At 49.0% G+C, this 14039-nt stretch overlaps 1 protein-coding gene across 1 annotated transcript in view; it reads right to left on the bottom strand.

The window, feature by feature from the left end:
- Window positions 1-604: 604 nt before the first annotated feature.
- bsnb (bassoon (presynaptic cytomatrix protein) b) overlaps window positions 605-14039 on the bottom strand; it is a gene marked incomplete at both ends in the record, with an annotated part of 147125 nt that continues 133690 nt past the window's right edge. The window contains 5 exons of the mRNA XM_084315776.1: window positions 605-645; window positions 1814-1960; window positions 4238-5083; window positions 5543-7616; window positions 12082-13857. Coding sequence (XP_084171902.1) covers window positions 605-645; window positions 1814-1960; window positions 4238-5083; window positions 5543-7616; window positions 12082-13857 — 4884 coding nt within the window. The remainder of the gene's footprint in view (window positions 646-1813; window positions 1961-4237; window positions 5084-5542; window positions 7617-12081; window positions 13858-14039) is intronic.

Below are 14039 nucleotides of genomic sequence, written 5' to 3'. Positions count from 1 at the left end.
AATCCTTAATTGTACGTATAGAAGCCGTCAGCCCTCCTCACTTCTCAAATCATCACCCTGCTTCTAAGCACAGGAATGGTTTCAGTGTAGCGGCTACGTGGCGCAGTGGGCAAGGCGCTCGCCACTAACGCAGGAGATGCTGGGTTCGAGCCCAGCTCTCGGCGTTGCTTCCGGCTTGGCTGGTCGTTCATACTAATACAATTGGCAGTATTAGGGGGTGGGAAAGCCGGTGGGTGGGGATCGGATGTTGTGGACAGCGACTCCTACAGGTCGGTTGGTGCGCCTGTACAGCAGAATCAGGAAGCAACGGGGGCGGCGTGTCCCTCCCACACGTTACTCCTCGCCGCTGAGAGATCGCGCTGTGCAGGTGAAAAGATGCGACAGCTGCCTCCTCGTGTACCGGAGGGCACACGTGATGCAAGGCTTGGTCCACATTGCAGCCGACCAGTGGGACGCATGGTCTAACAACGTTCGAGACAGGGGAGGGTAGAATTGGATAATACGAAATTGGGATGGGAGAAAAATAGAAAATGGGGAGAAAAAGCAGATAAAAAAAAGGAATGGTTTCAGTGTTAGAAGAAACATTTACCCTCGTCTCTTCAGTTCACCAGAATGACGTGAACTTCTTCCCTAGGCCAGACAGCGCTGTGTGAAGGTAATAGAGAGAAGAAGACAAACACATTATTATTGGTTAAGATGTTGATGTAGGTGTGAGGAACACACATTATGCACACACGCACACACACACACATGGTGGAATAAGTTATTGAAGTTGATTGTAATGAAATAGCAGGTGATCATCATTAAATGACGACCGTGGCCAACGAGCTGTGGCATTGCTCCGTATTGCGAAAAAAGGTCATGAGAATATCATCAATATAACTCCAATTAATTTAGCTAGAGATGTGTCATAGCAGGGTGACCACAGCTGTAGTCAATGACATTGATGTTGATACAGTGCTGGCAACACGGCACACGCCGTGTTCACATCTGAAAGTCCACGGATAGACCCTTTTTTGAGCTAAGCTAATTTGTAAACAAAGGACATGCAGTCGCCAAGTCGTTCATTCTATTGGACAGATCATTTTCGGGAAAATCCCGCCTGAACAGCACACTCGTTCGCACACACACACTCTCTCTCATGCTCGCTCGCACACACACACACACGCTCTCTCGCTCTCACGCTTGCGCACACACGCTCTCTCTCTCTCTCTCTCTCTCTCTCTCTCTCTCTCTCTCTCTCTCTCTCTCACACACGCTCTCTCATGCTCGCTCGCACACACACACAAGCCCTCCCTCTCTCATGCTCGCGCACACACGGGATAGGCTAGGGTAGGTGCTAGATCCCATGTTCTTTGTAAGCTGGAGTTTATGGAAAACGCTGAAATCATGACGAATGGCCCGTCCATCATTATACGGATATATTTGACAATGTAGTATTTTCTCTGCGGTTCTTGGCCACCAGTCCTTTTTTTATATGATTTTTTCAATAATTACTCAACATAACAATTTTATCTATAGCACCTTTACGTTTTTGATCATTTGAAATGAAGACTATGGACTGAACTGCAAATGTTGCGATTGAGTCTACACGGTCCTCATTGCCAGACTGCCTCGAATGAGGTCCATGAAGCCACTAAATGACGTGCTTATCCCACAACCGTGTGTGTGTGTGTGGTTCAGTCTACATGGTCCGCACCTCAGATAATCAAATATCTGAGTAGGGCACTTTAACAAAAAAAAAATGTGAATGAATGAAACAATGAAATGCATCCAGTGTCTGACTGTATCATGTGTTCACGCCGGCGCTTACCATCTCCCAGCTTCCCGGCCTGCTCTGCCGCGGCTCCCGGCAGGATCTTGCCGAGGATGTTCTCCCCTTCTGCGGGCGGTTGGCCTGGCACAGCGCTGCCGATACCCGCAGGCTTACTGCTGATGCCGGCAGGGCCCGCCTTGGAGCCTGTGGACAGAAGAGCAACACGGCCGCTTACACCCGGGGCGCACATCATGTACCGGTGCCAAGACATCAACCGAGTTAGTTGATAAAATTTGTGATCTCATTACTCCATCTATTCCCAAGGCCAGAGTTCCTTTCGTTTTGCTGCAGCAAAACTCTCTCCAAAACTCCCTTAAACTCTCAGCTCTTCCATCGTTCCATGGGTTTAAAGGAACACGCCAACATTTGGGGAAATTAGCTTACCGTCTTCTCCAGAGAGAGACAAGAAGATAGTGCGTTCAGTAGAAAGCTATCTGAATGCATGTTAGCCTAGCTTAGCACAATGAATGGAAGCGGACATGACCGGTTAGCCTAGGCATTGTCCAACTAACACCTCTCCCGAAGGCTAACCGGTCATGTCCACTTCCATTCATTGTGCTAAGCTAGGCTAACATGCAGCCAGATAGAGGAAACTGGTATCTATCTTCTTGTCTCTCTCTGGAGAATTTCCCAAAATTTAAGCAGAAACTGCAACAGTCCCTACTCCCTAGCTGTACATGTTGATTCCCCTTCTCCTCTCTCTATATATTGCTAGTATTTATTTAGGCTGTTTTTAACTTCATTGTGTCTACCTCATTTTTTTTACTTCTGCTGGGGCCTCTTGCCAGGTCATCATTGTAAATGAGAAGCTGTTCTCAATTGATCTTCCTGGTAAAATAAAGGTAAAATAAATAAATACAAATAAACGGCTGGTTCTCAGTTTCGCTCATTCTGCTGCTTGTTCAGCGTTAGTGCTGCTGTCTGTACCCTCCATGGGATTATATCCCTCCCCTCCCACACGGCTTGAGAAGAGACACAGACACTCATTGGGCTAAACATGTTTCGATCGTGTACGCTGACATCCGTAAAACCACATCCACAATGGAGTAGTAACAAGCTGAGAAAGGTGGCGCTCTGATCCGTTTAAAAGGATTTGAACGCAAATGTCTTTCTTTTAAGCAAGAAATACATCCTTCACAGGAAGAGATGTGGGGAGTAGTGGTATCAATGGTGACACAAAATAAAGGTCTTTCAATTTCGTTTGGACTTTAATCTGTGTTCGTATTTTCCGGCAGAATGTTTACTCTTGCTTGTTTCTTGGGCCTCATTCGTCAATATATCCGTCTGTATGAAAGTTGATAAAAAATTTGAAAAGGGTGCTCTGGTGACAAGTTCTGCACAAATAACACTCTGTATTGTAAAATATCATGCCCCCAGTTAACCATTAAAAAAAGCGTGTTCTTGAATGGAGGGACCTTTATAAAAATGATGCAGGTCAAATGTTTCCAATGACTCATTATTATCTCATCTCAAGGAAAAATTAGTTTGAATTGAATTTGAATTGTATTTAAAAAGCTGTCCGTGCAATTGTTTGCGTTATTATTATTTCTTGATAAACGAGGCCCATTGTGTGGTGATGGGGGCCCGTGGGAGCAGCTCTCACCTATGCCTGTTAGAGGGGGGGTGGCTGTTTTCGCAGGCTGGGTTGCTGCTGTGGCGGCTGCTCCTGGAGGCTTCGCCCCTGGGGCAGTCGCTGCAGGTGGAGCGTCCATTTTTGTCTGTTGATAAAAAAAATAATCATCATTTTAATCATCCATTAAACAGTCATCCTAGAGCTCCTTCTACATTTGTGAATTAGTTCGTAAATGTGTAGATATATATTTTTTTTGTAGGTGGGGGAGTTGTAGCAGAACTATGCACGCATGCATCATATTCTTCCTATGCTTCCTATGCTCTCTTAGGTTTATTTAGACAAACGATGTTTGGACGCCAGGTCAAACAGCTGATTAAGACATACAGTGTTGTGATGTTTTTTTTAAATAAACGTATGGGAGCAGAATGTGTTGCTTTCTGCTGTCTTTCAGTATAATTCATTATTTTGCCTCCGTATTACTTTTTAACCTGCTGTCTTTCAGTATAATTAATTTTGCCTCCGTATTACTTTTTGATTCTTAGCTTGCCAGTCTACTGGAAGCGTTTTTTCACAAGGAATCAAGCCTGACGTCTCCCACATTGGACCAAACTAAAAAACACAAGCATACATGTATCATATCTCTATTATGTAAAAATGTGTATTATCTTAAATTAAAACAGGTCTCATGTTTCGTCTACTAACCGCTGTGGCTGCTGTCTGGCCTGCTGGAGGCCCTGCTGCTGCCGGCTGCCGTCCTTGTTGTTGTGGTGGTTGATGTTGTTGTTGTTGTTGTTGTGGTGGTTGTGGTTGTGGTTGATGTTGTTGTTGTTGTTGTTGTTGGGCCTGGCCAGGTTTGGACTGCTGTTGCTGCGCTGGCACCGGCCCGGCCCCGGTAGTCGTGGCCGTTGGCTGCACTCCAGCAGCAGTGGTGTGAGGGGGCTGGCCTTGCTGTGGTGGCTGTTGCTGCTGCTGCTGCTGTTGGGTTCGCTGCTGTTGGCTTTGCTGCGGAGCTCCGTCGAGTGGCTGAGACCCAGGCTGCCTCCCGGGCTGAGCTTGGCCACCTGACCGCTGCTGCCCGCTCTGGCCCTGAGGCTGGGGCTGCTGAGGCTGCTGAGGCTGCTGAGGCTGCTGAGGCTGCTGCTGCTGCTGCTGCTGCTGCTGCTGCTGCTTGGGCCCTGCAGAGGGATCCGGTCTCCTGGAGGATGTGCGATCCCCCTGCGGCCTCTGGCCCCTCCCCCCGGTGCCGTGGTGGTGCGGCGATGCCGTGTCACGGGCGAACTCCCCCGAGTCCCGGTTGCTGCCCTGGTAGGAGCGGGAGTCCGGCCCCCCTCTCCTCTGCGCAGAGGAGCCCCTGCCTTCCGAACGGGCGGACGGATCTTTGGGGTGCGTCCTGGAGGGGCGGGAGGACCTGGGATCGTCCGAGGAGTGGCGGGAGGAGCCATGCCTCCCCGAGCTCCCGCTGTGGTGACGGTGTTCCCGCGATGACGTGGAGGAGGAGGGGTGGCGCTGTTGGTTGTACTCGTCCTGAGCCCACTCCTCCTCGGGGGGCTCATCGTAGTCGTGGTAGGTGTGTTTCACGTTAGTGCGCCTCCCCGTAGAGGAGGGGCCGCCGCTCCCATGGTGTCTGGAGCGGTCTGAGCGGGCCTCCCGCGGCTTCTCAAACCAGTCCGTCTCCTCTTGACCCAAATGATAGGCTTTTTGAAACCAAAACACAGATTAGTACTCAATTGCTTTCGTTTTTGTGATGTGTAGAGCGGAGCGGCATGCAGATTGAAGCCATGCATTATACTTTAAAAAAAAAAGGGGGGGGGAACGGGAAAAAGAAAAACAGGCCAACGTGATGCAAAGCTTTTGTTTTTTGAAGAATCCAAAGGGAGGAGAAAAGAGACCACGGTGACTTCACATGACATCATCACACACTTAAAAAGAAAAAAAAGATACATGCAAGATAGAAAAAAAGAAAACAGGCATATTTGGCTTCATGCATTGGGCAGATTCAAGCCCCCTCCTCGCCCAACAGACAGAACAAAAAAAGGAGTAACCACGATGCTCTCAATACTCAACATTTGGACATGCAGTCTCTTTTCGGGGACAAAACAAGCTGAGGGAGGAGCTAACAGCCCGAGCAGTGATCGGTATTCAGCACCAGTTACCTTCGCTGTCAGAAACAGCACAGTGCATGTCGTCCACCAGGTAGGGGTCATCGGGCTTGTAGACGTGGCTCCGGGGCACGTCCTTCATGTGGTGGTCCTGCACGTCGGGCAGGGAGTGGCTGGAGCCGTACTGGTTCCTGACATCGTGCGGGTCGCCCGCCATCCCCACGGGGGTCCCCTCGGGACTGAGCGGGCTCTCCTCCTCGGAGTTCTGGGTGCGCATGGGAGGCCTCCCGCCGCGGCTACCCCTCTGGGACCTCTCCATGGCGTCCCTCTCGTAGGACTTGCTCCTGTAGCCTGTGGCGTCCCGGGAGGAGATCTTGTCCATGCCGTAGCCGGTGGACCTGGACCTTCCGGAGCTGCCGTACAGGTGCTCCTCCTCCTCCAGAGCCTCGCGGCTGGTGCCGTAGTACTTCTGCTGGTACGCCGCGTCGTCCGGCAGCTTCTTGGACCTGGACACCACCGTGCAGCTGCCCCCGGTCGACGTCGTCATGGTGTAAGAGGCCAGGTCGGACTCAACGTCCCGCGCCTCCTCGATGGGGGAGAATTTGGAGATCTTCTGTTCCATGCCCTGTTTCCTGTGCTTACTGCGTTTGGAGGAGACCACGGCGGGGGCTAGGTTCTTGGACGTGAGTTTCTGGGTGTTTCCCGGACCGCTCCGTGGCGTGGAATGTTTATAATCGTCATAGTAATAAGAAGACCCTCCGCTCACGGTGGTGCTGGTCCGACCATCGACGACACCCTGGTAGCCCGCGGGACCCGTAGGCCTGCCGTAAGCATCTACAGGTTCATCCTCGGGCCGTCCGTAGGCATTTCCACGCGGAGCGCCGTTCTCACCACCATAACGCCCTCCGACAGGGTGACCTAGAGCATCAGTGGGTTGGCCAGCATTCTCTTTAGTCAACTCGCTGATGTCATCGATCATGACATAGTTTCTGGGGATGTTCTGCTCCAGGTTGGAGGTATAGACGCCATCCGCGGCATAGGAAGAGGTGGGGCTTTCCACAGCGTGTATTAGGCCAGGCTCGGGGGGCCGGTACTGCCCATAGGCGTTAGCGTAGACCACGCCGAAGCTCGGGTCAGGAGCCGACGAGGCCACTGACACCGCGGGGTTGCTGATGACCTCGTAGTTGGTGGGCAGTTTTTGCTCGAGGTCAGCCAGGGAGGTCTGCCTGGGCCTCTGGTGGACGGTGAGGATCTCTGCCTGGGGCTGATATGTGAGGCCAGGCTGGTAGGCGTTGTGGCTGGGGTAAGGCAGGCTCTGGCCTGACATAGGGGGACCTGGAGACTGGAAGGCCTGGTGAGTGTGCTGCTGCTGCATGCCCATGTCTGTCTGATAGGACTGGCCATAGATGTGTGGGGAGTAGGCCACCGGGGTCTGGTAGCCAGGGCCTTGGGGAGGATGGGGCTGGAATGTTCCCGGCTGGGGGGCAGAGGATGAGGGGTACTGAGGAGGTTGGAAACCTATCTGTTGGTAAGCCGGACCTGGCTGCTGTGTGGGCATCGGCTGGCTTTGAGGATAAGGATAGGACATGTATGGTGTGGCGGCGGAGGGATACTGGGAGGGCGCGGTGAGGTCGTTGGTGAACTGGCTCAGCGGTGCCGTGCTGGGCCTGGTCAGAAGTCCGTTCCCGTCGAAGGTCCCCGTGGCAGCTGCCATTCTCAGGTTATTGAGCTCGCTGTCCGACATGTAGTCGCGGGCGTCGCCCATGCAGCGCAGGTAGGCCAGCTCCCTCCTCTCCCTGTCCTTCACCATGGTCTCCTTGCGCTGGGTGATCCCCAGCTCCAGGTAGCGCAGCTTGGCGTCGATCTCCTTCTCCTCCTCCTCCAGCTCGGCCTGCTGCTTGCGGAGCTTGGTCGACTCCTGCTCCACGGCCTTCAGCTCGCTCAGCAGGCCCGCCTTGGTGACCCCCTGGCCGGGCCTGGGCAGCACCCTCTGGGGCATGCCGGGGGAAGTGTACATTTGAGCGGGGGTGACGATGGGGAGAGGAGGCTCCTCTGGAGGGGGGCTGGGAAGAGTCCTCTTGATCTTCCTCATCAGAGAGTTCTGCTGCTGCTGCTGCAGGGAGGCCATCTGTTAGGAGAGAGGAAACATCGTCAGCCGACACGGAGCTATAAACAGGATACCTTTATGTAAATTAAACAGAGTGTTCTTACACAGAGAATGCTGATTTGTCTTTATCCCCGGACGTGGGCTAGCGACTATGCAGACCGATATATATCCCCACATTACTTCATACCTTCAGTTATTTTGAGCTGAACGAGCTTTAGCTTCCATTTGACATCATTTAGTTTCATGGCGTTGATTTAATAAATGGATGTTCTGGACAGAAAAGCGGACCCTTTTCATCTGTTTTATGATAGTCTGGCTAAGCTCATAATATTGTAATTGCAACAAATCAAACATTAGACCAGTGTGTATTTCATTATACCAATAAATGTGTTTGACTAAGCAACTTATTATTAAAATTTTTTTTTAATCCAAGCATTAGTCTAAAAACAATGTGATTACTATGAATGTTATTTTTCTTTTACAGATGGTAAATGGACTGTATTTATATAGCACTTTTGCCTCACATTCACCCATTCACACATCGATGGCGGAGGCAACCATGCAAGGTGAAAACCTGCTCATCGGGAGCAGTTAGGTGGTGAAGTGCCCCCAAACATGACATTGCAGCAAAGAAAGCATAGGTGTGTGAGCAAAGTAGCAATAAAGAATAATATTATATTTGTCTATTTATTTGTATTCATCCTGGGAATATTTGTATCACCTTTTGAATGTTGCTAATCATTTATTAAATATATTCATGTATCTAAAGGGATCAGAAAAACGATTACCCTTACATTTAACTTTTTCACTTTTGCATATGACATTATACTTATATCAAAGAATAATCTCAACAAAAAAATAAAGGAAGAAAAAGTAAGCAATTATTTCTTCCAAATAATAACAACGATAATGAGATTTTATGTTACTTACAAATTGGTCGAGTCGAGTAGACCCATGGTGAATCTATTGAGTATCCATGAGAGCAACATAATTTCAACATGAACAGAATGGACGGAAATATCTCAAATCCCCTTATGATTTCTGTGGGTCTGTTCTTCGGACTGACTGAATTAACACTGATTGAGTGCAAAGGGAACATGAATGTGCCTGGACCAGCTGCTAACAAGCAGAGACAGCAGGACGCTACCAGGACGCCTAGACACTGTGTATCCCTCTGGCATCACTGAAGGCTTTACCAGATATAGAAGAGAGCATGAGAGAGAGGAGGAAGAGGGAGGGAGGGAGAGAGAGAGAGACAGAGAGACAGAGAGAGATAGGAGGGAGAGAGAGAGACAGAGAGAGGAGGGAGAAAGAGAGGGAGGAGGGAGAGAGAGCAGGATATAGGGAGAGAGAGGGAGAGAGAGGGAGGGAGGGGGAGAGAGAGGAGGGAGAGAGAGAAAGAGAGAGAGAAATAGAGAGGGAGAGAGAGAGAGAGAGAGGGCAAGAGGAAGATAGAGAGGGGGCGAGAGGAAGATAGAGAGAGAGGGAGGGAGAGAGAGAGGGAGAAAGAGAGGGAGAGAGGGCGAGAGGGAGAAAAAAAGAGAGTGGGCGAGAAAGAGAGGAGAGAGAAAGAGGGCAAGAGGGAGAAAGAGAGAGAGAGGGCAAGAGGGAGAAAAAAAAGAGAGGGCGAGAGAGAGAGGAGAGAGAGAGAAAGAGAGAGAGAAAGAGAAAGAAAAGGAGAGGTATGGCAGATATGAAGAGAGAGAGAGGAGAGGGGGGGAGAGAGAGAAGGACATGACAAAAGGGAGAAAAGGAGGGATGTTTAAAGGTGGGGAAAAAAGAGAAAGAGAAGCGAAAGAAGAAGAACACCCTGCTATCATGACCAGCTGCTCTCCTCAGAACATTCTGTCACTTCCTCTGATGCCAGACCGCCGTGATGCAGCCATGTTCACACACACACACACACACACACACACACACGCAAGCATGCACACACACGCACACACACACACACGTACGCACACACACACGCAAGCACGCACATATGACTCCATTCACGTGCGAACACAACATTTCATACAGCCTACGTTGATCAATAATGATTTACCATTACATTGATCAACTTACAATATTCAGGATGCCTACAATTTTAGATGCCTAGGCTATATCCTATTGATGACTACGCACATCCCCTCTGAGGGCATACCAAAAATAAATACATCATGCCAGTGCTTTCTGATTCTGAGAAATTGACACCAGCTGTCATTAGCATGCAGCTAGAGCACATGGACAGAGTGAATTAAACCATCCTTTTATCAAGATGTGAAGGAAGCCATTCAGTTTACTTTCATAAAATGGTTCAGAGAAATGGTGACAATTTTATAACAATTTGAAAGTACTTGTGTGCCATTTTGGACTTTAATCCCAATTAGCTTGAACTAGAGCTACACTACTGAAGAGAAGAAATAGCACCAAAGATAGAAAGAAAATATAAAGATATAAATATGGAAAATAAACTAGAAAATCTATTCTCTCGACTATGGAGCACAGGTTTTGGGGGTAGGTACGAACTGGCAGAAGGGAGTGAGTAAGGGAGTAATGAAATCATGAGGTGGCCAGAAATTGTGCACTTTTAATAATAATAATTAAAAGAAATTATTTAATCAAATAAAATAAATAATTACACACACAGAGCGTTCCTCTTCCACAGTCACAGGCAGCTTGCTGTAATGTGGATGCACTCTAGCCACGACCCTCCTGTTTTTGGAAAAACCATACCACTGCCCTAGCATATTATATCAAAACCATACCACTGCCCTAGCATATTATATCAAAACCATATCACTATCCTTGTGTATTATATCAAAACCATACCACTGCCCTAGCATATTATATCAAAACCATATCACTATCCTTGTGTATTATATCAAAACCATACCACTGCCCTAGCATATTGTATCAAAAACATACCACTGCCCTAGCATATTGTATCAAAAACATACCACTGCCCTAGCATATTGTATCAAAAACATACCACTGCCCTAGCATATTGTATCAAAAACATACCACTGCCCTAGCGTATTGTATCAAAACCATACCACTGCCCTAGCATATTGTATCAAAACCATACCACTGCCCTAGCGTATTGTATCAAAACCATACCACTGCCCTAGCATATTGTATCAAAACCATACCACTGCCCTAGCATATTGTATCAAAACCATACCACTGCCCTAGCATATTGTATCAAAAACATACCACTGCCCTAGCATATTGTATCAAAAACATACCACTGCCCTAGCGTATTGTATCAAAACCATACCACTGCCCTAGCATATTGTATCAAAACCATACCACTGCCCTAGCGTATTATATCAAAACCATACCACTGCCCTAGCGTATTGCATCGACTGAGCATGGACCACACGGATTCGAGAAAGAAACCGAGGGAAACATATAAATCCCCCATAGAGTCGCTAAATGCCGCTAACGAGGAAAATGCTGATGTAAGGACTGTCACATCACCGGGGTGTTGCTAGCTATAGTTGGCTGCGGTGCGGTTTTGACGTTAGTGATGCCAAAGAAAGGCATCCACATTACAGCACACTGCCTCTGACCACGGGAGAAGAACGCTCTGTGTGCTCCTGGAGAAGAACGCTCTGTGTGCGTTACTCTGTGGATTCCTGGAGAAACCTAAATGATGTCATGCCAGCTTTATGAATGTGATAAGATTAAGGGCGTGTTCACGGTAATTGGACTTGGGTCTGTTTGAGGTGGTCTCGGTCCACCTCCAAGTGAACCCTGGACCGTTTAGTTTGGGGTGTGAATGCAAACCGAACCAAAAGCAGGAAAAGACAGCAGAAATTGTGCATGTAATGAAGCCGATTTGGCAGTTTTTGTTCACATTTCTATAAAGCAATTGTTCATAGAAGCAGTAGGTTTCTTTGTTTTGTTTAGTTTTTCAACGTTTTTGAAACTTTAGTGACCTAAATATTCTCCCAAATATATGTCTATAATCCTTGTATGATGCTAAATTAATAGAATACATCACATATCAGTGTTGTTTCTTTGGAATCTAGTTTTAGTTAAGAGTTGAGGGCTATTCATAATTCACAAATAATCCTATCAAACATGGAAAATTGGTTTTAGGCTGCATTTCCTTTTTGAGGAACACCACCACAAAATAAAGCAAATATATTATGCTCACAAGTCTTGTAATTTGGTTTGAGTGTTATTAAGAGTTGGAATGTGTGACATCATTATGGTGTTGGCAGTATAAAAAACAACTCAATGAAATTATGAAAATGAAACAAAATATATCAAGGCCTTTGCATATGGCTTACGAGGAACTGTTAATCACTCACTAAGGCCTTGATATTTCTTTAATTTTCATCATTACTGTATTTAATTCTTCCTGGAATATGTGACCTCACACATTCCAACTCTTTTACCACTCATTAAGTCACGATGAACCAATATGAATAAATCTGCTTTATTTTTTGGGTGGAACGTTCCTTTAAGTGAAGCTTGATTGACGATTTCATACCTGACTGTTGGAGAGAGCTTGCTGATGGTACGGGGAGAACCTATTCTTGGCAGGGTCTTCGGACGTTGGGCTGAGAGGCTTGGGATCCGACATGGAGCGCTGCACACTCTTGATGGGCCTCGGCAGGGTCTGGTGGCGCTGCGGGGTCTCGGCGGTGAAGGCCTTCTGCTGGGGTGTGACGTGTGCCTTGTTGAGCTTCTCTTGGGAGGCAAACGTTGTCTCCAGCATGCGGTGAGGGGACAGCGGGGACACTGGAGAGTATAGCACCTGGGGGGATTTGGGGGGCTGGCGAGATGGAGATTCGGTTTGCTGCTGCTGCTGCTGCTGCTGATAGCCAATGTCCAGGGGATCAGGTTTCCTCCTCTCGAACGTAGCCACCCCTTGGAGCCGTTGGGAGGCGGGATCAGACGGGATAGCGCCCACCATATGCAGACTGGTGGAGTACGGACTGATGGTTGTAGGCACACTTAGTTGAGGAGCTACCACACCCTGGGACTGGGCCTCTGGTTCTGTCTGGCAGGCCAGACTCTCTCCTTTCTGGGTCCTCTCAGGGGCAGCTATGTAATGTAATAGGTCGACCTTTGACGTTTCTGCCATCGTTACGTGGATGGCAGGAGAAACTCTGCCCAGCTGCTCTGACTCTGTTTGGCATGAGGAATCATTGGTGGTTTGAATAGCTATACTTGAGGAAGACACTTTGGGTGTGCCATCTGATTTATTCTCTGCACTGGAGTCAGAGTGCTTGGACATGCGTGACCGCCTACGCCTCACTGGCTGCTGGTCCCACTCTCCCTGGTCCTCCTCGTCGGTCTGCACGCTGCAATCTGCAATCCGCCTCGTTCTCCTACGCCTGTTCGTGAACCTGTCCTCTCCGTCTTCCTCGTCCGTTTGCACACAGCTGTCTGTGATCCTCCTCACCGAATCCTCCTCCGCGCCGTCCCTCAGCCGGGGCATGGAATTCTGCTTTTTCATCATCCTGGACTCTGGCTGATCTTCGGTGTGTCTCAAGGATATTTCAGAGGACGAGCTGTGGATAGGCCTGGATGTTACCACCGCTTGAACCACCTGTCCATCCTGCCAGAACTGTACACTCTGTCCATCTTGTTGAATCACTCTACCACTCTGGTCACAGATAATAAAACCTTGAGGCTGTCCTCCGCCTACCACCACCCCTTGCATGGCACCCTGTGCTGACGTCGTCGCCACTGCTGCCGCGGCTGCTGATACTGCAGCTGCCTCTGCTGCTGCAACTGCTGCGGCCGCTTCCACCGCTGCAGTCTTCTGCCTCTTTTGCTCCTCCAACTGCTGCTGGAGCTGCTGCTGCAGAGACTGGATCTGGTCAAGTTGCATCCTCTGCTGGGCCAGCTGTTCTCTTTGCATAATGAGCTGGGTCTCCCGCTCCGCTTGCTGCTGCTGTATAACCTGGTGTTTTATTGTCTGCAGCTCCTGGATCTCACGCTGCACAAGCATTTGTTCTTTCTCCCTGTGCCGTTGGAGCTCCATGCGGTCTCTCTCGAGCTCCTCCTGTAAGCGCAGCTGACGCAGCTTCTCCAGCTCCACCCTCTCTCGCTCCAGCTGCAGCATCTGCTCTTGCTGTTGACTCAGTTGTTCCTCTTCCATGTTTGTCTCCGGGGAAAGTACAGAGCTGGGTGCTGCTAACGGAGGGGCTTGGGGTGTGGTCTGGGACTGGGGCTGAGGCTGGGGCTGATGCTGAGGCTGGGGCTGAGGCTGAGGCTGAGGCTGGGGCTGAGGCTGTGTCTGTGGCTGCACTAGTGCCTGAGGTTGAGTGATTGGTTGAATTTGTGGTTGGGTTTGAGTCAGCGATAAAGCTTCAGTTTGAGGGGGTAAGTGTTGTATTTGCAATTGTGGCTGCATTTGGGCTTGTATTTGGGCTTGCATTTGGGCTTGTATTTGGGCTTGTATTTGGGCTTGTATTTGCTGCGAAATCTGAGGTTGAC

The sequence above is a fragment of the Notolepis coatsorum genome, assembly GCF_963971535.1.
Source record: "Notolepis coatsorum genome assembly, chromosome: 6".
Taxonomy (NCBI): Eukaryota; Metazoa; Chordata; class Actinopteri; order Aulopiformes; family Paralepididae; genus Notolepis; species Notolepis coatsorum.
Note: the sequence above shows the minus strand (reverse complement) of the source record. Positions and strands in the feature narration are given on the sequence as shown.